The sequence below is a fragment of the Oryzias melastigma genome, linkage group LG5, assembly GCF_002922805.2.
Source record: "Oryzias melastigma strain HK-1 linkage group LG5, ASM292280v2, whole genome shotgun sequence".
In the NCBI taxonomy this organism is placed as follows: Eukaryota; Metazoa; Chordata; class Actinopteri; order Beloniformes; family Adrianichthyidae; genus Oryzias; species Oryzias melastigma.
Genome location: NC_050516.1, coordinates 33,733,229 through 33,758,413, shown reverse-complemented (window position 1 = coordinate 33,758,413; position 25,185 = coordinate 33,733,229). Strand labels below are relative to the sequence as shown.

At 39.5% G+C, this 25,185-nt stretch overlaps 2 protein-coding genes across 4 annotated transcripts in view; both read right to left on the bottom strand.

Annotated features, from left to right (window-relative positions):
- Window positions 1–12,567, bottom strand: part of LOC112145504 (DNA (cytosine-5)-methyltransferase 3B) — a 28,240-nt gene extending 15,673 nt beyond the window's left edge. The window contains exons 1-6 of one of the 2 annotated variants that reach the window (XM_036212069.1): window positions 11,871–12,567; window positions 5,733–7,103; window positions 4,961–5,122; window positions 4,476–4,574; window positions 3,210–3,441; window positions 3,071–3,133 (exon numbers count right to left, since the gene is read on the bottom strand). In XM_036212069.1, coding sequence (XP_036067962.1) covers window positions 3,071–3,133; window positions 3,210–3,441; window positions 4,476–4,574; window positions 4,961–5,122; window positions 5,733–7,097 — 1,921 coding nt within the window. In that variant the 5' untranslated portion in view covers window positions 7,098–7,103; window positions 11,871–12,567. The remainder of the gene's footprint in view (window positions 1–3,070; window positions 3,134–3,209; window positions 3,442–4,475; window positions 4,575–4,960; window positions 5,123–5,732; window positions 7,104–11,870) is intronic. The other variant, XM_024270776.2, reaches the window with a different exon arrangement.
- Window positions 12,568–15,946: 3,379 nt separating this feature from the next.
- dnmt3bb.1 (DNA (cytosine-5-)-methyltransferase 3 beta, duplicate b.1) overlaps window positions 15,947–25,185 on the bottom strand; it is a 31,441-nt gene continuing 22,202 nt past the window's right edge. For both annotated transcript variants that reach the window (XM_024270545.2, XM_024270546.2), the window contains exons 11-22: window positions 23,648–23,692; window positions 23,479–23,558; window positions 23,064–23,176; window positions 22,815–22,998; window positions 22,616–22,700; window positions 21,973–22,118; window positions 20,745–20,835; window positions 20,505–20,653; window positions 20,282–20,367; window positions 19,567–19,636; window positions 19,366–19,484; window positions 15,947–17,410 (exon numbers count right to left, since the gene is read on the bottom strand). In XM_024270545.2, the coding sequence (XP_024126313.2) occupies window positions 17,269–17,410; window positions 19,366–19,484; window positions 19,567–19,636; window positions 20,282–20,367; window positions 20,505–20,653; window positions 20,745–20,835; window positions 21,973–22,118; window positions 22,616–22,700; window positions 22,815–22,998; window positions 23,064–23,176; window positions 23,479–23,558; window positions 23,648–23,692 (1,310 nt within the window). In that variant the 3' untranslated portion in view covers window positions 15,947–17,268. The remainder of the gene's footprint in view (window positions 17,411–19,365; window positions 19,485–19,566; window positions 19,637–20,281; window positions 20,368–20,504; window positions 20,654–20,744; window positions 20,836–21,972; window positions 22,119–22,615; window positions 22,701–22,814; window positions 22,999–23,063; window positions 23,177–23,478; window positions 23,559–23,647; window positions 23,693–25,185) is intronic.

The following is a 25,185-nucleotide window of genomic DNA, read 5'->3' as shown; positions in this document are numbered from 1 at the left end:
CATGCCTACCTGTCAGCATTTATCCTCCATCTGTAGGAGATCCAGCTGGTAAGAAGTGACTTTGTCTGAGCGCTAGAATGACTGCGATCACTTACTTCCTGTTTGCTGTGGGAAATGGGAGCGTTTGGCAGTTATTTGTGTGTGTGTACTTCATGTGTGTACGTTCATGCACTTCAGTGTTTAACCTGCTGGTGTACGGGGTAACTTTGGTAAATTTATAATGTGACGTTTTCAAACAATGTAATTACTTGTTGCCAATGTTAATTTAAAGTAATTCTTAAATTAAAAAAGCAGGATTTGATGTATGAACTGAAATTTAAATGTAATTAAAATAAAGTACACAAATTCACTGTAAAATTAGGGAGGTTTCTAATTAATTGAAGCACTTAAAATGATATTTATTACCATTATTATGTGTGTTTTAAGGTTTTTACCTATTGACTGTTGACTGACCAAATGGAAAAATTATAAAGATTGGAAAAATAATCTCAATTGACAGTCTGAGTAAACCAGCCTTCAATTTTGGATGCTCCGTCCTTTTCAAGTGAGGGAAAAGTGCAGAAAATATTAGGTCAATTTTGAGTGAGGCTATAAAACATTATATTTATCAGCTTTTGGTGTGACGTTCTTTTAGAGGTAGATAGCTGTTGCCACTTGAATTATTTCATTTTTGCTCTGTTGCTTACAACAGTTCTGCACTAAGTACCGTAGTGTCACTGCTGATCATGTTTACTATTGTTAACATTGAATTTGACAGGGCTGCACGGTGGCGCAGTGGTTAGCGCTCTCGCCTCACAGCGAGAAGGCCCCGGTTCGAATCCCGGCTGGGACCTTTCTGTGTGGAGTTTGCATGTTCTCCCCGTGCATGCGTGGGTTTTCACCGGGGACTCCGGCTTCCTCCCACCGTCCAAAAACATGCTTCATAGGTTAATTGGTGACTCTAAATTGCCCCTAGGTGTGAATGTGAGAGTGAATGTGTGTGTGATTGAGGCCCTGCGACAGACTGGCGACCTGTCCAGGGTGTACCCCGCCTTTGCCCATCAGTAGCCGGGTTAGGCTCCGGCACCCCCGCGACCCCGAAAGGGAAGAAGCGGTCAAGAAGATGGATGGATGGATGAATTTGACAGATAATTCCAATTCAGCTGTTGTCAATGTTTGTCAAAGACAGTATTACTGATTTCAGCAATGTTGCACAAAAGTGTCTATAATTTGTTGCACAAATAAGAAAAGTTGTTTATTATGATTGTGTTTAAGCGATTATCGATATCGTGAGCCATGTATCGCGTATTGTATCGTGAGGTACCCAGTGATTCCCAGCCCTACCCGCAGGGGCAGCAGTCGCAGCCAGGACCCCCCCCAACACCCGCCATGGTGCCGCGGAGAGAAACCGCCCGCCGGGCAATCCCGCCAAGCACCCAGACCGGGGCACGCGGGACCGCCGCAGAGGCCCCCCACACCGAAGAGCAGGAAGGCACACAGAGAGTGCAGGGCCCAGCCCAGCCAGAGGAGCAGACCCCCACCACGCCAAGAGGGCCAACGCAGGACCCCACCCCCGGAGAGCCCCCCAACCCCAGAAGAGCAGCCCACCACCACCCAGCAGCGCCGAGCATCCCCTCGCCCCACCCCAGGTACGGGACAGGGCCCCCCAAGGGCAACCCACCCCCATGATCAGTAAAAAGTTAAAAAACAAAACAAAACAAAAAAACGACAATAAACAACAACATGAAACCTAAATTATTTTTTGGAAACGCTTCAAATCATATATTCGATAAGCATATAAAGTACTTCACACACACAATGTTTACATGTGCAACATCAAAACATTTGGTCATTGAGGCCTATTCATTAAAACAAAACATCATTAAACTTTGAACAAGAACAAAATGCTAAAACATGTAGTTTCTGATTACATTTACAGGTCTTGAGACCAAATCTACAAACACTGAGAGAAAAGAATCCTTAAAGATAGTGTTGAAAATACCAAATCTATCTGGGGTACTCCTTAAAAGACAAATGTTCTCGTCCCACCCCCCTAATATCCAAATTAAATCATAAATAAAACAGTTATTGAAACTAACTGTGGGAAGATTTAAATATTTAAAATAATAATTATTATCTGTAAAACGTAGCCTGTCGCGCCCGCTTTTCCTGGTGATTTTTGATCTCTTCGGCTTGCCATACAATCGTCCCCTGACGGCACAAGCGAGTCCGTTATGGAGAAGCGGCGTTCTCCCGTGTGGGACAGCTGCTGCTCCTCAATGGGAGATTCTTTGAATCCAGAAATTGAAACGTGAACTGATGTTTTTATTCAACTCTTAACATTAAATAAACCTAATATCTGTTGATCTGCGTCATTCATTATGAAGTGGTAAAAAGTAAAAGCACTTGTCAAAACAAAGAGGATTTACATGAATTTGACGAGAATTCTATTCGATGTGAACGGACAATTGATTTAAATGATGAGAGTTTGAGGTGTGTGCACTCGCCGAACCGTGGCCTCTGATCCGCACGGACCACGGATCATCCATAATCCATTACACCCCTAGTGATTGGTCAGTATCCCACGGATCATCCATAATCCATTACACCCGTAGTGATTGGTCAGTATCGAAATGCTGACTAAACTCAATTTAGACTAATCACTGCTTGCTAGGGATGTAACGATTCAGTCAAGCCATGATTCAATTCGATTTCTCTGTTTTAAAGTCATGGTTTCGATTTTTTTCGATACAATATATTAAAAGTAATTTAAGTCCAGGTTTGTTTTCTTTTTGCCTCTTATATCAAACTGTCTATTTTCCTACTAAAAAAAAGGATTCAATAAAAATAAAAAAATATACATAATATTGAAATGATCACAAACCCTTTCTTACTCGGTTTACGTTGGGCTCCATGCGGCGGACCGCTCTGCACTCACGCACGCTCAGCGGGGCGCCCCAACCCCAATAAGATAGCACAAGAGTTAAGAAACATTTTTAAAAATCCATGGTTTCTAATAACCACTACCCCACTGTGCAGTCTGTCCACTCAGGAAAAACATTGTAAATGAACTGAAGTGAGGAGGTCTTACATTTGTTTTTGCTGGTTCTGATGGGCTCAGAGATGAAGGAGTCCTCCGTCATGTCCATGTTATCTGGAGAAGACGAACACAGAAGAACTGGTTACTGCTGCAGAGGTCTGCAGTGAATCCACACAGGTTCACAGCTTACCTGAGGAATTGTCTGTATAGTCAGAAATTTCTATGGTGTTGGCCTGCCACTCCACAGACTTTGACGCGCCGTCGTCATTGTCCTCTGAAGAACTCCCATCATCAGGCTTTTTTCTGGTCCCGCCTCCACCGTTTCTTTGGACAGTAGCTGCTCTTCTTCCACACCTTCCAGGTTCAGGGCTGGCTTTAGGGTCTTCTTGGCTGACCTGTCGGTACTTGGTGCTTTTCATCACCTTTCAACAAGAGTCAGACATTTTTACCGTTTCCTTTTGCTGTGGCTCAATGCGTGAAGCACAGAGAACTTTCACAACATTAGGTCTCAATGACTGAAATGTGTTTATTTGAGCATCTTCATCTACTTTGTTACTGGTTTAACTGCAAAAAAACTGAATTTTACAGACTTAGACCTTAGCACAAATACTGTTTCAATATATAATCAATGCAATGCTTTTTGCTGCATAAAGTAAGTGAGTCAAAGGTGAAGTAGGTGCATTGAAGTGCCATTCAGTACTACATCTGAATACCTGGAGTGTGTCATTCAAAACAGAAACAGATAAACAAACAGTATACAAAATGACAGAGCTGTAAATCCAAAACTAAAGCTAGTAAAACCTTAGAGATACAGATATGGCTTCATGCCTTGACTAGTTTTGGCTCTAATTAAAAAAATGGTTGAAGGAGATGTTAAGAGTTCTGACATGCATCCTGCTGCAGTAAAACACATCATGTTGGCCTTTAAAAGTGTCTTTCCTGGACTACTGTTAATTACACAATCTAACTACAAAGAACTGGTTTTGTTGGATTCATTGGGATACTGCTTCAGCAACAAAACTCTCCTGAAGACAAACAAGAAATGGTCAAATGCAGGAAGACAAATGATCCCACCAGAGTACTAGCTGTGCCCAATGTGTATGCAGCTTTAATAGCAGCATTCTTTATAACTGAGACCTGGTCGCTGCAGTATTTTTGTTGAGTGAGTCACAGACAGATGTGGAAAAGAACATCTGGTTGTTTCACAGAATTATTTATCAGCATCACTTTTTAAAAATGGAAATTAAATTAATTGAGTACTGTTTTATTTGGCTCAGTAGTAAATAGTCCATGACAGGTGCTGATCAACAGAGATGTTAATATACAGTATGCTCCTAAAATCTTGATTGAAAAGGTAGTGTGTTCAGGAATCAATATCAAATTCAGGGCATCACTACTGGATTTTCTATCAAACTCAGCAATAGTCATGTGAACATGAACAGATTTTCCTCCTCACCTTAGCTAACACTTTGTAAATGTCCAGAGAGTCAGGCAGAACCAGGACAGTCAGGAAGAATCTGTGCAGAGCACCGAGTGGTTTCAGGCTGTGCAACATCTGAAAACCAGAAACAGAGATTTCCATTTCACAGCAATACTGAAACATCTGTGATGTGTGACTCTGTAGTCAAATCAATCCATAAAATAAAGCGCAATGATATTAAATATAAAGACTCAGAAACTGCCAGTACACAGAAAATTCTTGATGATTTCAGTCAGACGGATATTTCTGACTAAATACAGATTTATGTAAAAATGTAACAAAAAATAAACTTGATAAGTTTAAAAAATAAGAAAGAAATCAAGACATTTTAAGTGGACAAAATTTGATACTACAAGTAGCCAAAAACAACAAAAAAAGTCCAGTTTTTTATTTTTTAAATGAAGAAATGAGAGCTGTTGTTGGAAGAAGAAAATAGAATTCTTCTGGTGAGAAGTGTTTACCTTAGTCCAGGAATAATCAGATCCATTCACACACTGGCTGTCCTTCAGTGTCTTCATGAAAGGGACACACTCTGACGCCATCTCCTCCTGAGCAGACGTGGTGGCACACTGCTCCACAGGGACGCCCAGCTCTGACAGCATCTGCCAGTACAAGTGGGGGTCCTGCTGAGGCAGCGGGAAAATCAGCTCATCACATCATGACAGATTAATCCTTGAAGGAGGGTAGAAAGCGCTATACAAGTATACAACATTATTTCTAAGACATGAAAACGCTCTAACAAAAAGAAAAACCTTAGATGAACGAAAGCAGAAATCAAGAATCCCGACAACTTCCTTCCCCAGTTCCTCTGGAGGAGGAAGTAGAGGATTCTGAAACATTCCTCGGCCAGACAAGAGATGTAGTCTCTCCAGCATGTCCTCCTCTCAGAGGAACATCCCTGGAATACCTCACTAGGGAGGCGTCCAGAAGGTATCCAGATCATCCAGATCAGGGATAGGCAAGTCCAGAGCTCGAGGGCCGCAGTGTCTGCATGATTTCCAGATAACCAAGCCATACTCATGACTGATTATCTGGTTCAGATGTGTCCAGCCAATTAGAACAAGCCAAAGCAGGGGATTTTGGAAAACATGCAGGATTGCAGGATACAGTTTGACTATGACCAGTCGGATATAATTTTGTTTCCAGTATGCCTTATAAAATGTTGCACTGGGAAAATATTTTTGTTTTAACATCTTTAAACAAATGAAATGATCAGAAGTAGCAGCCACTTACAGTAATATTTTGAGGGTTTTTGACCAAGCTTTCAATGTTCCTTAGAGATGTGTCCCCAAGTTGCTCCGGTAGGCTCTCCACCAAACTCTGAAGCGCTGCTTTGTAGAAGGACTGTGCATCTTTCATGAAGACACTCTTGCTCCTGCCCTCCATAAAGTCCACAGCACGAGAGCCAACCCTCACTTCAGCTAGAGGAAGGAGCTCAGTCTCATTCTGGAGCAAAGACGTGTCTCGTCTCTGAAGAAAACGGTCTGCAGCAGATGGCTGTAAGATGCTAGCTGCATAGGACTTAACCGTCAGGGACGTCAGCCGGAGCTGAACAGCCACGTCTGCTTTTCCTGACACCTGCACCTCGTGAAGAGCTTGGAGGGGTTCTAAAGTCTCTGCCAGGAACAGGAACCGTAGATGGGTATCATCGTCTATTAAAAGCCTCTTAATTGCCTTTGTGTCCTCTGTTTCTGCCAGTGATTTGAAATATTCCACCAAGTCCTGCCAGCAGCTAACCATCTTCTGCACAGTGTGGATAATAAATAAACACTTTTCTGAATCAGGATGGGATGGATCCACAGACTCCACACCAGCAAACACCTCCTTCAGGGTGTCATTGATGGACAGGCAGGTGGAGTAGTAGCGGTGGATCTCTTTCACCAGGTTGACCACACATCCAAATGAAGTCTGGAGTCCAGCCAGGTAGGCTCTTTCCGCTATCCCAGGGACACCGCACAGCGAGATCAACTTTGGGTTAAAGGCTTGAAGCTGGGATACAAACTCCTGGGTGACACTGGGGTGTGGAGCTGAACAGTAAAACATCGAGAGGTTGGACAGAGGAAGGTTAACTTCCTTTAAAGCTTTAACCAGAAGCTGTGCATTTGAATCCTGTGGTTTGGCCCCATGATTGGGTGTGGATGTTTGTGGGTCAGTTGCATCCGCACTTAGCTGGAGAGTCCCGAGTGGCCTCACCACACTCTCTCCCAAACTCTGGTCAAAATAACCAATCAGCACAAAGCTGGTGCCCTCTCCTTTTGACAGCTTTGACCCAACGTACAAGTACAGGCAAAAAGGTGCACAAGACACAGCCTGGAGGATCTCTTTCAGGCGGATTGAACCTTCATTTTGAAAACTTGCTAAACTGATGCCATTTGGAACATCACGGCTGCAGTCACTGCTCTCCGGAGCTCTCATGTCATCTTCTGGAGGCTCATTTTTAAGGCTCTTCTCATGTTTCCCTTGTTTGGCTTTCTGCTGCTCAGAAACGTACATAACACAATCCTCATCGTCTGATGTCAATAATATGACATTGGCTAGACACTCCTCTACCAAAACAGCCTGTATTTCAGTGGATTCTTCCTCTGGTTTGTCATCCATGTTAACCTGAGGAAAAAGGAAAAAGTCATGGTTACCTTTACTGACACATTGGTTCTCAAAACTTCTTTCCCAGTAACTAATTAAAGGTAAATATGTAAAACATATCACTAATGAACTTAACAAACCCAACGAACTATGCATAGCATACTCAGTCAGCTAGTGAAGACAAAGTATTCAATCCCACAAAATATTGGTCACAATTTGACCTAAAAATGTTATTAGATTTCCAAACTTTCTAAAATTTGTGCTGTCTAAATAGAATATCATCATAATTAAATCAATTAAACCTGTGTGAAAAAAAATCTTGATTATTTTTGTAAATAAAAAGCAAAACTACTGCAACAGACTGGCGACCTGTCCAGGGTGAACCCCGCCTTCGCCCATCAGTAGCTGGGTTAGGCTCCGGCACCCCCGCGGCCCCGAAAGGGAAGAAATGGTCAAGAAAATGAATGAATGAAAAGCAAAACTATCGTTGACAGGCCTAAAACTTCCCATTCTGTTTTAAATGAATGTAATTGTGTTAGATTTAAACAGACATTCTGTGCGTTCTAGGGTTGAGCTTCAGTTATTTCGGATGCTTCTCTCCAGTGAGGACAGTATGGCTGATCTTTTCTAAAGTGAGGATGAATGGGGCCAGGTATGGTGAGATTTTGACAAAATCTTCTTCCATCAGTGAGAGCATTGAGGAGGAAACATTCCAGTTTGACAGCAACTGGTTCTAGTTCTAACTGTTCTAGTTCAGTCCTTGGACTTTAATCCATTACAGAATCTGTGGATGGAGTTGAAAGTCTGTGTTGCTCAGCAACAGCCCCAAAACATCACAGCTCTAGAGAAGATCTGCATGGAAGACTGGAGCAAAATAACAGCTACGGAGTGCAAAGTTTGTGAAGACCTCCAGCAAACCTTTGACCTCTGTCATTAACAACTAGGGTTACATTAATAAGTATTTATATAAGAATTGTTATTCAGGACCAAAGACATATTTTCTGCTCCATTATGCAAAGAAATTCTTTAAAAATCAAACAATGTGATTTTCTGAGTGATTTTTTCTACATCACAGTTAAAGTGCATCTTTGAAGAACATTACAGACCAAACTCAGCATTTTAACTGGGACTACTTACAGAATCTGAGACTGACTAATACTTTTTCCCTACTGTATTAGGTATGTGTTGGAAATAACTGATTTTCAATGACAAAAATCATTAGAAAAATTCTCTTCGTTGAATGACTGATCAAGAATTTTTCTTGAATGATCTTGCATTGTGTTTATTAATTAGTGAAGTCACATTCGTAAGAGAAAAGTTTAAAAGAAACCTTGTTAATATCAGTGTGTGCATGGGTTGATGGAACTGTGACAATAAAGCGCTTTGAGCCTTCAAGGAAGTTAGAAAAGGCCTATAAAAATATATGCCATTTTACCCTCATAATTACACAAGAGAAAAAGATACAACTCAAGCTAGTTCAGGCAAAACATGAGGACGGATGATAATGTGGTTGGAGAGAATATTTCTATAATGTAATTCAACCACATTAACATCAGCAAATTTCCAGTAAAAATCTGTCAGTTTTCGAAGACCATCTTCAAAAGCGTTCCAGTGGTAAATCTTTGGTAATGTATTCATATAAACTATATATTTCCATATAAACATTAGGTAAAAGGCATTTCATAATCTCTTGAAAGAGTTTGTCATTCAGATGAAGAACCAATGCCACATAGATTACTCTAGTAATCACATCTGTTTTTGTGAGCAACACTCATCTTCTTAGTAGATTGTTGACCCACTGATTGATAAGATGACAGATTAGCTCTGATCTCCTTCATTTGGGAGGATTGCTGATTGGCCCATAATTGTATGTAAAATTGATCCAACCCACTAACTTGCTTGCCTATGTTTGACTACAACAATACATTTGAATGATGTCTACATTTGACAGTCACAGATGGAGCATAGACACACTACTGTAATTGTGCTGTTGAGGACAAGTTACCAGAGGGGGGACTAGGGGGAGCTAATAGACTATGTGCTGACCTTTAGAGTAAATCAAAAATAGAGATTAGCTCATCAACTGTTACAGCAGCAGACAACATCCCAGCCTCCCATCACTGCACTCAAACAGCGTTTGAAAAGCAAGAACAGTGCGTTAGTATGTAGGTACAGCCAAACTCACACTGTTAAAAGCTATTGAGAGAAGTTTCAACAACCAGCTGTACAAGCCCTAGTACAGCTTGACAACTATTCTTCATCTAAGGCAACTGTCTGCCTCCTAGCATCCATATACAAAACCAAATTCCAAAGGACAGTTTCCTGACTGGCATGCATTCCTTAATTTACATGTAAATTATAAAAAAATAATAGTGAATATAAAATGTAATAGTTTATCCATTGGGATGAGATAAAGGAACTCCTACTTCTGAGAAGAGCTGAAAAATAAAGTGAAATGTCCTCTTTTGGAAAAAAAAAGGATGTGGATAGGGGAAATCAAATGCCTATCTGGCAAGATCATTCACTGAACAGGCCCCTTTGACACTGATGCACCTACAGCTTTAAGTAATGGTACGCTGGTCCAAAAGCTGACGAGGGCTTCAGCCCTCCAAGTACAGAGCTCCCTTTCTGAGGTTCCCACCCATAAAAGCCTGGACCTGTTGGTGAGCTGGAGGCTCAATAAAAATTTTTTTTTTTTTAATCTTGGTCAACTTGTCAAAGAGTATCTTAATGCCCCAAAGCACAAGCACTGAATGCCAGTTCCTGTTTAGCCTGGCTGGACAGGTAAAAGACCAAATAATACATCCTATGTCTGGTGAAAAAGCATTTATGCTTTGGTTTATTACTAAAAACCAGCAGAAAATGTAAATAAAAAAGTCCATGAGAAAACCATAGTTATGGTGTCAACTGTTACTTCCTGGTTTTAAATAAATTAAACATTGTCTGCATAGCTCTCTGCTAGTAAAAGTATTAGCAGAAAAAGGGCAGAAGGCGGACACTGCAGATGTCGAGTCAGGGATTGACCAAAAAATCTACAATTGGTCCACCCAATTGAACACTGGAATTTGTAATTGTGTCAACAGATTTTAAAGATAGTCAAATCCAAATTCCAAATTAATAATGTCCAAATTTAAAGGTAATACCAAATAATTTAACTAAATTCTGTAAACCTGTACACTGCAGGGTTATTTTCCATAAAAATTAAATTTCTGACACTTAACTGATTTTTAAAAAAAGGCACCCTGATGCTTTTAGAGGTGGAAAAAAGCCTCAAAAATAAACAAAAATCCCTGCGCCCCCTACTGTTCACCAGAATACAATGCACCTTTTATAAAAGGCAAATAATGTTAAGGGACAGGTGAGAGTGATTTAAAACTGAATGACCATTTATTGTGATCAAACTAATAGAAAATGTGTAACTGGGCAATAAGCAAGATTATGCTGACCTCCCGTCTCAGTAGTTGACAAACAAAAGCTTGTGTTCTTATAATGTGTTAAATATATAAGAAAACATTGATATATCAGACAGTGAAAAGGGCATATTTCATCAATCAAACAATAAATACCGAAATAGACTGGTAATATGACTTTGCTGTGAATTCAGAAAAAAGTATCAATATTCATGTTTCAGAAAGTTGGTATCGCCCACCACAGTCACGTGACCACTGCTACCGTACTCTGAAGATGGTGATTTCGTCTTCAACTTGTGTTTAACTTTGAATTTCTTCACTACTGCCTAACTCATGAATGACTATACCGTGGAGGAGTATTTGCATTAAATTTAAATCACATTCGGACCGAGGCTCACTGCGGCAAATATGACGTCTGTCATTTGTTGTGTCAAAACCCAATAAGTGTAAACATTTTATTGAGAGTAATTATATATGTCCGGGTTTATGATTTGGAAAACGTGGGTGGTTTATTTTAAAAAGTCACAAGACTTATTCCGAACGACAACTCGTTCAAACGCAATGCATTGTGGTCTATTTTCGCCAATCCTGAGCGTCGATGGACACTTTCGCAAAGACTTCTGGGAAATGTTGGGCGGACGCCCTATTTAGTGCTCTAAGAAGAGAGTAGTGGTGGAATTTAGATACAATCGCATTTTAGATGTGGGTTAAAACTTTAAACTTTGATGTGCATTTACAAAAGCGGAGGTAGTAATGTTTAAGACCGGGTAATGTTTAGACCAATCAGGTGGAAGCACGTGACCTCCTGCTTTGCAGTCATTGGAGACACTGATTTTTTTAAAGAAATCCTTTAAAAAACAAACAAACAAAAAAAAAAACAAAGGTCGGTGGAAAATGGCGCTGATGGCGATGCGTTTTGCAACGCGTTGATCTCCGATCATACAGTGACTTACTGTAACTACAAAACATTAGTCCAGTTCACCACAAGCTATCTTCACAAATATAAAAACAGTCAGTTGTGAGGGAAATAAAACTATTAACGAAATAAAACTAAACAGTAAAAATAACAAGTTAAAGTTTTTAAAAGTTAAAAAAAATATTTAAAAGTTAAACGAATAAGTTGGTTAGCTATGTCTACATTACTTTGCGTAAGTCTAACACATTGTCTTTAGATGATCTGATTTTAAACAAAACAACACAAATTAAAACGTGAGTGAGAAAGCCTCGTGCTTCAGTGACAGCGCCTCGCCGCCACGGGGCCTCACAAACGCCGCGAGGAACGGGTGAGAATCAAAAATCAAGAGAAAGTGGGTGTAGCGTCGAATATTCTAGAAGTTTAGTCAACGTTGTAAATGAATTGTCATGGCGGTCTACTCACCTCGCTGTCCTCCTCCTTCTGTGCTGAAAACGTGCAAACAACAGACCCAACACCCCGACCCCCACCCCCACGACCCCGCCAGCCCCGCGCTTCCTGCTTAGATTTGCAATTCCATGCATGCTAGCATGGCGCTTTACATCAAAATAGTTGAGCGCGATGCGCATGGTGGTTCTCATGACTGAAAACGTAATTTGAATAATCCTTTAAAACGATGACAACAGTCACGTATCTACGCCAGGTTACCAAACTCGGTGAGCTGAGCGACAGCTAACTGTGTTTATTATTGGAAATGTTAGCCATTTTGGCTAGCAATTAGCGGATGTCAAATTGATTCTTTATGGCAATAGTTCAGTTCAGAAACAACACATTGAGAAGCGTAATAACGTAGTGTAGCGACGCAAATGATGTATTTATCTAAACAAATCTAAGTCATAGTAATAACATCGTACTAACTAAAACGAGATACAGCTTGATTTACACCTTTTACATGTTCCATTAGTTAGAAACCCATGTATGTCGCGTGAAATTTCGTCGGACCAAAAGCTTCTTCTTCTTCTTTTTTTTTTTTAAACTTTATTGATTATAACACTCTTACAGAACACGCAGACCAGACAAGCGTATCCAAAACGAAGCAATGACAACAACAATAAAGCTTAAATAAAAATAATTACAGCAGATGAGATGTCAGTACGAAAAAATATAAGATGATTCTCCCAAAGGCTTAATTTAACCAAAGCGGCCTACGTACAATGTTATATGCTTCTGCACATGCGCAGTAGACGCAGGGTGTTACTCAATAGCGATGGAAGCTAATAGGAAAAATAATTCAGTGGATGAAGGAGAGGAACGAGCAGACCCAGTAGAAAAAGAACGTTTATTTTCAAGTAAATTGTGTTTAAAGGCTTACACAATGTCTAAATCCACTGACTCTCCTACTTTCCTGTTAATGTGTTGTTTCTTAAACCCATCATGACCTTTTCTTAATCCAGCATCTTTATGATCCAAAAAGCGGTTATACATTTCTTTTTGAAACTGCTGGTCAGAAACAAAAAAAAGGCTTTAAGCCTTCACTGAAATTCCCCTTTCTGAGGAAAAATCTACTCAATTAATCAAGTAACATAAGATAACGTCAGCGAGGAGCTGAGTGGCGAAGCTAACACGGAGTACTGTACACTTACAGTGAGAAGACTAATATTACCAGAAAGGCATAGTCAAAAGCCAATGACTGTATTTGGTAAACTTTGGCTTTACTTGTTATATCCACGTAGGACATTGAATGAATGACTTCGGTTTGGTTGTGTCGTTTAGAGAAGCCGGGATAGGATTTTACTTTTGAACTCCTGAAATATATTGGAATGGTTGGATATGACTGCAGTAAAAGGTCTCAGACTAAAACACCACAAAGGTGTGCAGTGATTTGATGAGCACAGTGCACTGTCTTTATAAGCAATTTGTCTTTTTGACAAATTGTCCTTTCTGCAAGGAAATCAAATAGATAGAATGTTATCAAACCAAATATATAAATTAGTTGATTGGGCCCTGGACCTCCTCTATGGATCGTGAGAGGGAATACTCATGACTTTGGGGCAGTCAGGCCTTCCATAAGCAGGTGGGGATTTGAGACCTTGAACTAGTTCACTCCCCCTCTATATTCAGTAATGACATATTGTAACAAACACACTCACCTGGACACACCTGTCTATCATCTCTGCATAAACACAGATATTTGTATGTGCAGATATGTTAGATAAATAGCATGTGAGTGTGAGTTTGTGTACATGTGCCTTTGAGTCAGTTGTGTTTGTGGATTTGCATAATTGATCATCTCCAGCCCCTGGAAATTTACCTGCTAGCCAGTAAAAACAAAGTAAAAAGACAAGAAAATACATAGATACATAACATCTATTTAAAATATCAATTTCTTTATTGATTAAAAATCTAAAAGAAAATGATGCTATCTTTTTAACTTAATTACCAATCCATGCAGTACTTACAAATTACACACAGAATTCAGTGAGTATAATGCTGGACATACAGAGTTTGATTAATTGCTTCAAAGGGAGAAGAAGCTTATATATATTTATATAATTCCATCCCTATAATGTTTCACAATTTTTTTAACACAGTCGCCATGATCTGTTCTTAATATCTACTTAAGTTATTCATTTAGTCATTATGGTGGAAGATCCAGATGTGTTTCCTCCTCAATGCTCTTATGGTGGAAGGAGGTTTTTGACCCCATTCTTCCTTTCATATGGACCAGTTGTTCCCTTTGCAGAAAACAGCCCCAAACCATGATGTTTCCACCCCCATGCTTCACAGTGGGTAAAGTGTTCTTGGGATTCAGCATTCTTCCTCTTTTAAAATGGATGTTTATAACTAGAGTTCAGTGGTGGTCTCATCTGACTACATGACCGTCTCCCAGTCCTCATCCAGGTGGTTTCTTTAGAACTTTAGCCGGGTCTGGTTTAAGAAAGAGGAATCCAACACAACATTGTGTGTTGCTATGGTAACCTTGGTTTTTGTAGTTCCAGTTCTCTTTAGGTAACTAATCAGTTCCCGTGTAGTTCTGGACTGTTTCCTCACCATTCTAAAGATCACCTGAGATCTTTCATGGATCTCCAGGTGGAGGGAGATAATCTGCGATCTAGTATTTCTTCAATTTTCGAATACTTTGTCCAATAGTTGATCTCTTCTCACTGCTTATTATGGATTTGTTCTTTCCAGTCTTATTCAGGTCAACAGTCTTGTCCCTGGTGTCCTTTGACAGCTCTTTGGTCTTGTTCTTGGTGGAGAGTTTTCAGTCTGATTGTCTATGGGTGAGCAGGTGTCTTTTATACAGATAACCAGTTCAAGCAGGTGACATTAAAAATCAATGGAAGATAGAAAAGTTTGTTAAAGAAGAAGAAACAGGTCTATCAGGGACATAATTCCTTCTTGTTCATTGGAGATAAATACTTAAATTCGGCTCTGTTATACAAATAAGTTATTTAAAAATTAAACCGTTTCCTGGGTTCTGTTTTTACATTCTGTCTCTCACAGCTGAAGTGTTTCTGTGAGGAACATTACGGACCAAACTCAGCTTTTTAAGAGAAACAACTTCAGAATTTGACTGACAAATACTTTTTACTCCTGCATCCAGTACTGTGGTATTAAAAAAACTGTCTTTAGCAGATAGCAGCTTCCCTTCTCTGACCATTTATAAATACATTTGAACTCTGTTCTTCATTTTGTAGAAAGAGCCATCACTCTACATGTATTTTAAAGTATATCTGTATTAGAAACCATTGACAGTATCTATAGATATTCTGATTTCTAGTAACTTCCCTTTGATTTTCAGAAAGAGGTTTAATTAGACATTAATGAGACACAAACAGGGCAGGCAGAGGAAATGCCTGTCCATTTAGGGATTTGTTTTTTCTGAAAGGTGGGCGGGGTTGCAAGTTCAGTGTCATCGTCCATCCAATGTCAGTACCTGAACAGCCCAAAGCAACAGTAGCTATGATGATGATTAAAATAAATCAAGTTCAAGTGACAGAAAACCCATTTCTGCAGAAAGAATCAAAGTATTTGTGATTTACATAGTCAGTGCAGCATGACCTTCAGCTTTTGTTGCAGGGCTGATCCTAAACACTCAACATTTAAAGTCCCACCTATCTGTTGATAAAGTGTTCCCAGTGGTATTTTAACTATGATAATGTCGTTTTTCGCTAAAATCTTCAAACCTGTGTCATTTTCATGAACATAGTTTCTGCAGAGCAGTAGGACTTCATTAGAAATTCACGTCTGAGCTCTGTGAAGGATCGTTGGTGCAGGGTAACCCGCTTACCTTCCACTTCCTGTTGCAGAGAGCTCAGAGCAGAAAGCTAGAGGCTCGCCCAGGGTATTTCTACGTCTCAAATAAGCTTTTCCCCACACAGCATTATTTCAATCTGCTCTTGATTCACAGCAATTTGAATAAATAATACTCAGAAAAACAATTTTCTTTACATATGTCCTCCATCATTATAAAAAAGATGCACAAACATGTTTAAAACACCATTTCCAAAACTGGACACATTAATGCAACGCAGTTGTTGTTTTGTGCAGCAAAGCTGCTCTTTATTGAGTAAAACTATATAAAAGTCACTGTAAGCACACAAACAAGTGTTTAAAACTGTTCTTTAACTAAATATAAAAAACATGTACATTTGAAAAATGTTCTACAGACTGGCGCATAAAAAAGAAGAAAATAACAATTCTTTCAAAGTGTCTCTTATAAAAGTATAAAAAGTTGTTGTTAAAAAAAAAAAAAACTTACATCCTTTGTATCCAAGGCTACAAACTAAAGTCACTAACAGACACAATGTTCCTGAAAACTACACACAACAATCTACTTTCTACATTACAATGGTAAAATAGCAAAGCAAGATTTATCTGCTAATATATCCTATAAATTAAGCCCATGAAATGTTATAAAAGTTGGAAAATACTGAGTTAGCCAAACAGTGAAGGAAGTCAGCGTTAGTGACAGAACGTCTGAGCACATTCTACTGATCTGTGTTAAACTGCAGGAGTGGAGCCAGTGCTAAAAACACAGTGCAGGAGCTGAGATAATAATGCCCAGTTACAGACTCGGTGACGGCCGTCCTCATTCGAGTCTGCTAGCGGGAGACAGATCAGAGGCCGCGAGTCAGACGGTACCAAAATAAAGACGATCCAGTGCTTGGAAGAAAAACAGTAAAAAACAAATACTTTTGGTCTGATTGATAAAAACTGCACACTAAAGGATGAAGCTCCTCACTAAAAACTAAAGATGTGAACCAAACGGAGGCGAGCTCGATCTCAGCGTTCACATTTCCAACAGACAGTGACAGCAACACGGCAGCCATCAGTTCTCCTCATCTCTCTGGAACATGTTGATTTCCAAACAAACTTTTTTTTTTTTTACTAAGTCTTAACTCTTGCAAGAAAGTATAACCTTAAAACAAAATATTAGCTGTAAGATAGACATCTAAAGTTAACTTTTAGTGCTTTAACTCCAACAAATTAGTGTTTCTTTAACCACTATTAAAAAACTGAAAATTAAACTTCAACTTTTCAATCTGCCATTTTTTTTTGGTTAGCAACCTGCGGCCTTTCTTGAAATAAGGAAAATCGGTGGATCGGCGGTGTGCTCTCCACCCAGAAAAGAGCCGAGGATGAAGGATCAGGAGCCACATTCACATGTTTATCTATCTAATATCAAGCCTTTAAAGTGGGATAAACAAAGCCTAAGAAGAACAGAACCTCCTGCTGACCCGCTGTCGGGGTCATGTGATCTGCTACAGGAGGAGCTTTGAGGTGAGAGGAGCAGATTAAAGCAGAACGAGAGCAGCCTCCATCATCCCTTCATCAGTGCTGTCAGAGGAGAGGGGGGTTATTCACAGGCAAAATAGTCTTTGAGGGGGGCAAAGAGGTGCCTGATGACGGGGACGCTCCAGGACCGGCCCAGGAGTCTCTGTCTGGCACCGCGGCCCATGTTGGACACATCCGTGTAGTGGACAGGAAACCCAAAGATCCTGCAGAAGCAAAGGGAGGTCGTCCACGTTACCACCAGCCTTCAGGCAGAAACATCAGCAGAACAAGAACAGGTCTCAAACATTCAGACCTTAAGAATCTGGTTTTTATTTAGTAATACAGACTTTAGCACTGGTGTAGCGGTTAGCACTCTGGCCTCACAACATGAAGGTTCAAATCTGACTCCTCTCTGTGCGAGTTATTTTCCTGCTTTAGACTTTTAAGACGGTTTAAACTTCAGTCATCGCATCCAGAATCACGCGGTTTACGTCATACTAGTCTTAGCTGGATTTGATTGCGAGTGTCCGAGATAACTGTGATGAACTATAACTATGAGTTTTTTCTTTTTTTAACATGAAGGACATCAAGATCGCCCACATAAAAATGAGGAGGAAGAGGAGGAAAGGGTGTCTTTGTCTAATATACAGAAGCAGGAAATACAAAGACGAAAAAAAAAAATTCAAAATAAAAAGAGGCAAATTATGTTCTGTAGTGCTGCAAGATGAAATAAAATAAAAAAAAAATCTTTCTGGTAACTTGCTCTGTTTTCTATCTGGTTGTCCGCTCTCTCTGAGTCCAGCATTTATACTAACTTCTTCAGATACATTTTCATCATCTTAACAGACATTCTTCTGCACAGTTTCCTCCGTAGTCGTGTGCTCTAATCTTTGAAATAAATTCAAGTTAAATGAAGCGATTTGAGCAGGATTGTAATCTGAGTGTAAAATTCCAGTCACGGGTGACGTCACCAGCAGGGGTCACATTGTGCAGCGACTGGGGCGATTCTGCTCCAATTAGAAACTAGCCTTATTTATGGGGTAAAATAGCTTTCAAAAAGAAACATATTTATAAATATAAAGTTGTGCACAACTTTGCAGAAAAAATATGAATACAACATTTAGTTTTACATTTAACACGTCTTTTGAATATGACTTTTCTTTGTCTTTAATACAAATTTCTCCTGTTAAACTGTCAAAAATATGTCACGGGGTCACAGAAATGGCAAGTTTCCAACGTCTTTTAGGGCTGTTTTCCACCATTTCTGGGTCTAAAATGATCCGCTGCTGAACTTTTCACACGTATTGTAGCCTGACAACCAGAGAATGCAGTCGGAGATCACTGTATTAATTCAGTTTTCAACAGAGCTATGGCTATCAATATCATTTTTCCGTTATGGCAGGGGTCTGCAACCTTCAACTCTGAGAGATTTCCCACTGACTACTATCCAGTAGGAGCCACAATGTGTCATGTTTCTGCGTGTTGCCTTTTCCTGTGCAGACTGCTGTGACTCCGCCCATTCTCCTGTGGATTCTGCTAAGCAGTCACAGCTGCCTGCACTTCAGTAATTAGGCTCTGTGTATTTAAGGAACCTCAGTGTCGGCTCGTTTTGTTTTCGTAGCCCTGTGAGTTCAGCTAAAATTACTTTTGTAAATTAATGCTTTGGATTCTGTCTTTAATGTGGTTGGAATTTTTTTCCTGCATCTGGGTTTCTCATGATTGCCCAACCGTGACACAAAGTCTTTCTTCACCCTTTAAAAGAATAAGACACTGATTTGTATTTATGCTGTTGTTACTACTATGATAAACATAAATTAACTTTTCTTTGCATGAATAAAATGCAAACATTAAAAGAAAATAGCCTTTTAACTTTCATAGTTTTTAGTGTTAAAAGAAATTTTTCTGGACAGAGTTTTCTACGTACTCTAACCGCTGAAATATATTCAAGTTAAATGACGCGATTTGCATGCGATTGCACCCCGGGTGTAACATTTCCGTTGCAGGTGACGTCACCAGCAGGTGCAGCATTCTGGTGAGACTGAAGCGATTCCGCTCCGACGGCCGTGCGACCACTGAATCGCGTGGAAGTATAAACCAGCATTAAGGCTGTTAAATGTGAAGTGCTGTGAATTCTCCTCTGACTGCTGTGTAGGCTGTGTTTGAGGCCGCTCCAGCTCACCTCTCCAGCTCCGTGCACCACAGAATGTCCTCCTTCCCGTTCATCAGTACTGGGAAGTGCTGGTCTTTCCCCTGTTTGATAGAGTTGGAGCGGGTCGTGATGGTGCGCACCTTTCCAAACTGGGAGACAGCATGCAATGTCAAACCCCCGTTCCACTAAACCAAAAGCTTTCCTTTTGCCTTCACTGCAAACACAGCTGACCTTAGCAACTCTGCCGTGCTCCAGACAGTCCTGCAGCTCCAGCTTGTCCATCCCCGAGGCGCACAGAGGCCTGCAGAGGGTAACACAAGGTGTTATAGTAAAAAAACCTCAAAATATAATTATTTTCGGTTTGAATTTATTTCAGGATCAGTCTCGACCATCACTAAGACCACAGATGCACAGATTACGATGAAATGTTGACTCTGACCAATCACTGCTTACTGATTTGGTCAGGCTCCAACATGACCTTTTTCTGGAAAAGAAAAATGGCGGCTGAATTGACTTCATTTAGTTGGAGCCGGAGGTAAGGTATTTTCTTTGAGTGATGTCACACTCACTCGCTCCAGATCTCATATATAGTCAACGATCAGTGCACGTGGATCAGTGCACGTCATTCGTTCAGTGAGTCATTGGATGTGTTCAGCTCAACTTCATTTTTATAACTGAATGTTTTTCAGTAGAAATTAGTTTAAAAGGGGCCACATCATGAAAAGTCAACTTTTGGAGCTTTTATATAATACATGATCATATATGGTTATAGTTCACTCTGAAAAACATAAGAAAATCATGGTATGGACACTTTAAATAAAAGCATTTTCTCAGTGACGACTGCTAATTTATTAATAGAAAAATGTTTTGCTTAAAAGAAAAAGGAAATAAATAACCAGTGACTAACATATTTTCATTGAATGCTTCTTTTCTGAAGTTTGAGCACCTGTTCATTCCTGGCAGATTACCCCAGAAGTAGCGAGCACGGTGGGCGGCAGAAACCTCAATCGCATCAATCATGACAGGGTTGCACTGCAGGGGAGAAAAGGAGAAACAAAACACAACAACCATTCAGTCACAGAGAACAAAATCATGAAAAAGAGGACATTTATTAAACATTTCTTCTGTATAAACGTTGTTCTGTGTTTATCGGTCCTCCTCTGACTGACCTCCAGGAAGCGTGAGATGTCCCTCTTGTCATTGACACCCATGGCCACCACGTTCTCAAACATCCAGAAGAAGGGCCTGTCCTCGCCGTCCTTGGGCTTGGCCTCACTCAGCAGGCGGTAAAACTCAAAGAACAACCTCCCTGTACCTTCTGCATGAAGCCAACAGTCCAGTTAGTCCTCCATCTACAGCACAGACTGTATTTTCATAAAGGTAAAAAAAGAAATGTGTTAAGCACTCACCATAAAGGCCCTTCCTTGCAGGATTGACAATTGAGAGATCATTGCACGGACTTCCTCCAATCACCAGGTCAAACGGACCCCATTCCAGAATCTGAGGGAGACATCAGATGATGTGAGTCTAAGGAGGCACGTGTCAAAGTCAAGGCCCGGGGGCCGGATCCGGCCCTCTGGGTCATTCTATCTGGCTCTCCAAATCATTTTATTTTATTGTTATTAATGACGCGATGTTATCTTGCACTTATTTTTAACTTGTATAATTTTAACAAAATATATCTAAATTTGGAGAGTAAAATATTGAAAGTTATTGAAGTATTAAGTTGATTTATTCTGGAATAATATTCCTTCCTTTTTATTATTCATAATTTTGTTAAAAAGTTACAGTTTTAAAGTTTTAAAAATTGTCATTCTGCTAGCTTTTTGGACTATTTTATCATTTACTAAGATTTTTTAGGCTATTCTGGAGTTTAGATAATATTTCAGCTACATGCTAACTGTTTTAGCTAATTTAGGCTTTTTGTTTTGTTTTGTTTTTTAGGCTGTTTTGAAGTTTAGCTATTTTTTCAGCTACATGCTAGCTGCTTTGGCTAACCTACGTTTTTTTATTTTTATTTTGCATTTAGCTAATGCTTTAGCTGGCTAACAGCTTCAGTGTTTTTTAGCTATCAACTCAGCCTCTTCAGCTATCAGCACTACCATCTTCAGCGGCCAAATTCAGTTTACAGCATTCACACTAGCATTATTGTAGGTAATGCTATATATCTAGTACATAATTTTGTTAAAAAGTTACTGTTTTAAAGCTTTAAAAATGTAGTTTTAGAGTGTTTAATAAATGTTTATCTTGTTTGGCCCGTGACCTGAGGTATGTTCTGGATTTTAGTCTCTTGTGTGATCGAGTTTGAATCCCCTGATCCAAGGTGAGTTTTAAACTTCAGTCCTCTGCCCTGACAGCCTTTCTGAACACTAGCTTTTGGAGCCTTTGAGGACTGGAGTTTAATATGTTGAGTAAAACTCGTTTAGAGAAAAACAGGAGAAAATTTACAGAAAAGTTTTTTTTAGGTTTTATCTCCACTATTTTGATCACTACGCCTCCACTTTTCAGTCTTATACATGTGAAGAAAACCTTCAAAAAAGTCAAAGGGTTAATAAAAGTTGACCTACACACGATTTAAAAATGAACAAATATCCTTATCCAGAAAACTTCACAATGATACACAAATGAGCTCCTCACATTTTTCTTGGTGATGTTCCTGACGTCGTGGACATATTGGATTTTCCCTTCATGTCTGACAACACCGACCGAGATGGAGTCCTGACAGACCTCTGACGCCACGTACTGGTCCACCTTAAAACCCAGGTCCCTCAGAACCAGGTAGCCTGAGGGCAAAAACACACAAACACGACGGCATATAAAATACACATTACAGGGTCACATTGGTCTGTCCATTTGTCCATTCATCACGGAGGGGAACTTGAACACAGCAGATACCTGCACTGTCTCCATTCTTTAGCACTTCCAGAAGAAGTCCAGACATTCAAAAATCCAGTGAAACACTCAGATGACATCAAGTACAAAAGTCAACTCTCCAGTGACTAAACTCAAGATTTAACGGTTCTTTTCTATTTTAGAATTGGTATTCTCAAAAGAATTCTTAACGTTGAGTAACATTAAGAACACACAGGAGGCAGGTGAACATTGTACGACTGTTAGTGGAAGAAAGAGAGGAGGAGGACGTATTTATAGACAGGAAGAACTTTGAAAGTAGGTCTTTAACATGAAAACTATTAAAGATTTGTTTGACATGAGGCCAGCCAAACTTTGATCAGATGTAAGCGAGAGAAGACTTTGAAGGCTGTAGAACTGCGGTCCTCACCTGTCGCGATGCCATCAAACAGAGAAAGGACTCGAATTGGCCGTCTCTGCTCCGCTGGGACTGCTGGGTAAATCTTTGGTTTTTCCTAAAGAAAATTAAACAAATGAGAAATCTTGCCTGGCTTTGTGCCACATTTCTGTGAAGCACAAAGTGATCTGAAAACGTCTTTTAAAAATAAATAAAAGTCAAGTCGACTCACAAACTCCTGTCCGTTATCATTAGCAAAGAACTCCTGCAGCTTCAGGTTCCAGTCGTGTCTGCGTTTCAGGATGCCGTACTGCAGCAGCGGCTGGCACATGTAGCATCGCCACGGGTCGAGATACCGAGCGTTGTTAGAAGCTCCGGGGTCAACCAGAATGTCCAGACAGTCCACGCAGAAGCACCTGTAGGAGGTGAGAGCGGTTGACAGAGGGCCACAGAAAGCTCTTTGCTGTCAGCGAGTGCAGACCTGCAGCAGTTGACGTTTCCACACAGCAGAACTTCCCGACCTCCACAGCAGATGGTGCAGTAGGACTGGTAACCGTCATCATCGTACATGTAGGACATTTCCAGGTAAACGTCCTGCAGACCAGAAGAGAATAAAAGTTTATGTCCCATCAGAACGAACAGCTGCTGAGGCTGTGATGTTTGGTTGATCAATGCACAAACATGGACAACGTTGCTGGGAACTATTGATGTAATAAAGACAGCAAACTGTAGTTCAAAGTAGGATTCTGCTGCACACATGGACATGTTACCCAGTTCAAATACAGAATGTGATTATACATTTAAACCCAGTACTACAGACTGCTGACTTTTCAGCATCAAACATCCACAATTCCACGTCTGTAAAGATCTTGATATAAAATGGTTTGAGGCTTCACCTTGCATGTTTGGCACAAGCCTCCTTCAAAAAGTGGATGAAAGGTTACGACTCTCATCTTCCCACAAGAAAGACAGAACTCTGTCAGGAAGACAGAAAAACAGACATCGATCAATCAGAACAAACCAATGAAACCGTTAGAAAACGATGGGGGAGACTCCTACACCTACCCTCTACGTTGATCTTCTTCTTTCGAACTTCATTGGCCATTTGTTCTGACAGAGAGACAAACATGGAACAATGTTGACCACACATCAGAGGACAGACACGAGAGTCAGACTTTTCAGAGTAAAATCCTCCTGATACATCAAATCAGGACCTTTTATAGGACAGGAGGCCCAAACCTTTATTATCCTCTTTCCAGCTAGGAGTTTTAAAATGCAGCCTGAACTGATCAGTCAGGATGATTATCAGTTTCATTTGTTGTATTTGTGACAAAAAAGAAAAAAAAAAGCCATGACAAATGAAGGAAGAATAAAAATCCCCCTTAGGGCCCAGTTTACTAAAGGCTACTGTGCACTAAAGCGTGCACAAACACGACAGCTGGTGCACAAACCAGTTTGAAATGATTTACCAACTATTGACAAACATGCAAGTTAAGAACGTTCAGAGCTCTAATTAAACTGGATCCAGAACTGCAGCAGGTGTGAATCAGATGCTCAGTCGGTGCTAAAGCTTTGAGTCTGTATTTAAGCAATGACTGATAATGTAATAAAAACAGTTGGGACTTGAGAAAATAATATTTTTCCCTGTACTGTGAAACTGTGAGGAAATGTCAAAGTCTCTGACAGCTTGTTAACTCATATTTATGTCCTGCATTTCCTTTTATGTGTAATATTTGATCAGTTCTGTTCCTGATGTGGTTGTTTTTAATCCGTTAATCGTTTAATCAAAGTTTCTCCGAGTATACTGATCTAAACATCAGATTCAACCGAATCTAATGTAATCTAATGTAATCGAAACTCATTTAATATATAATCGAATCCAATCTAATCTAACCCAGTCCTAAATTTTATCTAGTCTAATCCGATTCCAATCTGATTTAATATACTCCAATTTTGACTGGTCTAATCTAATCTAATCTAATCTAATCTAATCTAATCTAATCTAATCTAATCTAATCTAATATAATATAATTTAATCTATATTCTAATCTAAACTAATGTCATATCTAATATAACCCTATCTGGTCCTATTCAATCTGACATGATCTAATCTAATGTAATCTAATGTAATCTAATGTAATCTAATCTAATCTAATCTATCTAATTAAATCTCTAATCAAATCAAATCTAATCTAATATAATTCAGTCCTATCCAATCTAAATAAGTTTTATCTAGTCTAATCCATATCCAATCTAGTTTAATATAGTCTAGGTCTGTCTGGTCTAATTTAATCGAATCGAATCGAATCAAATTGAATCTAATCTAATCTAATCTAATCTAATCTAATCTAATCTAATCTAATCTAATCTAATCTAATCTAATCTAATCTAATCTTTAATCTAATCTAATCTAATCTTTAATCTAATCTAATCTAATCTAATCTAATCTAATCTAATCTTTAATCTAATCTAATATCTAACCTATACTAATGTAGTATCTGGTCTAACCCTATCTAGTCCTATTCAGCCAAATCGAATCAAATATAATATAATATAATATAATATAATAGAATATAATATAATAGAATAGAATAGAATAGAAT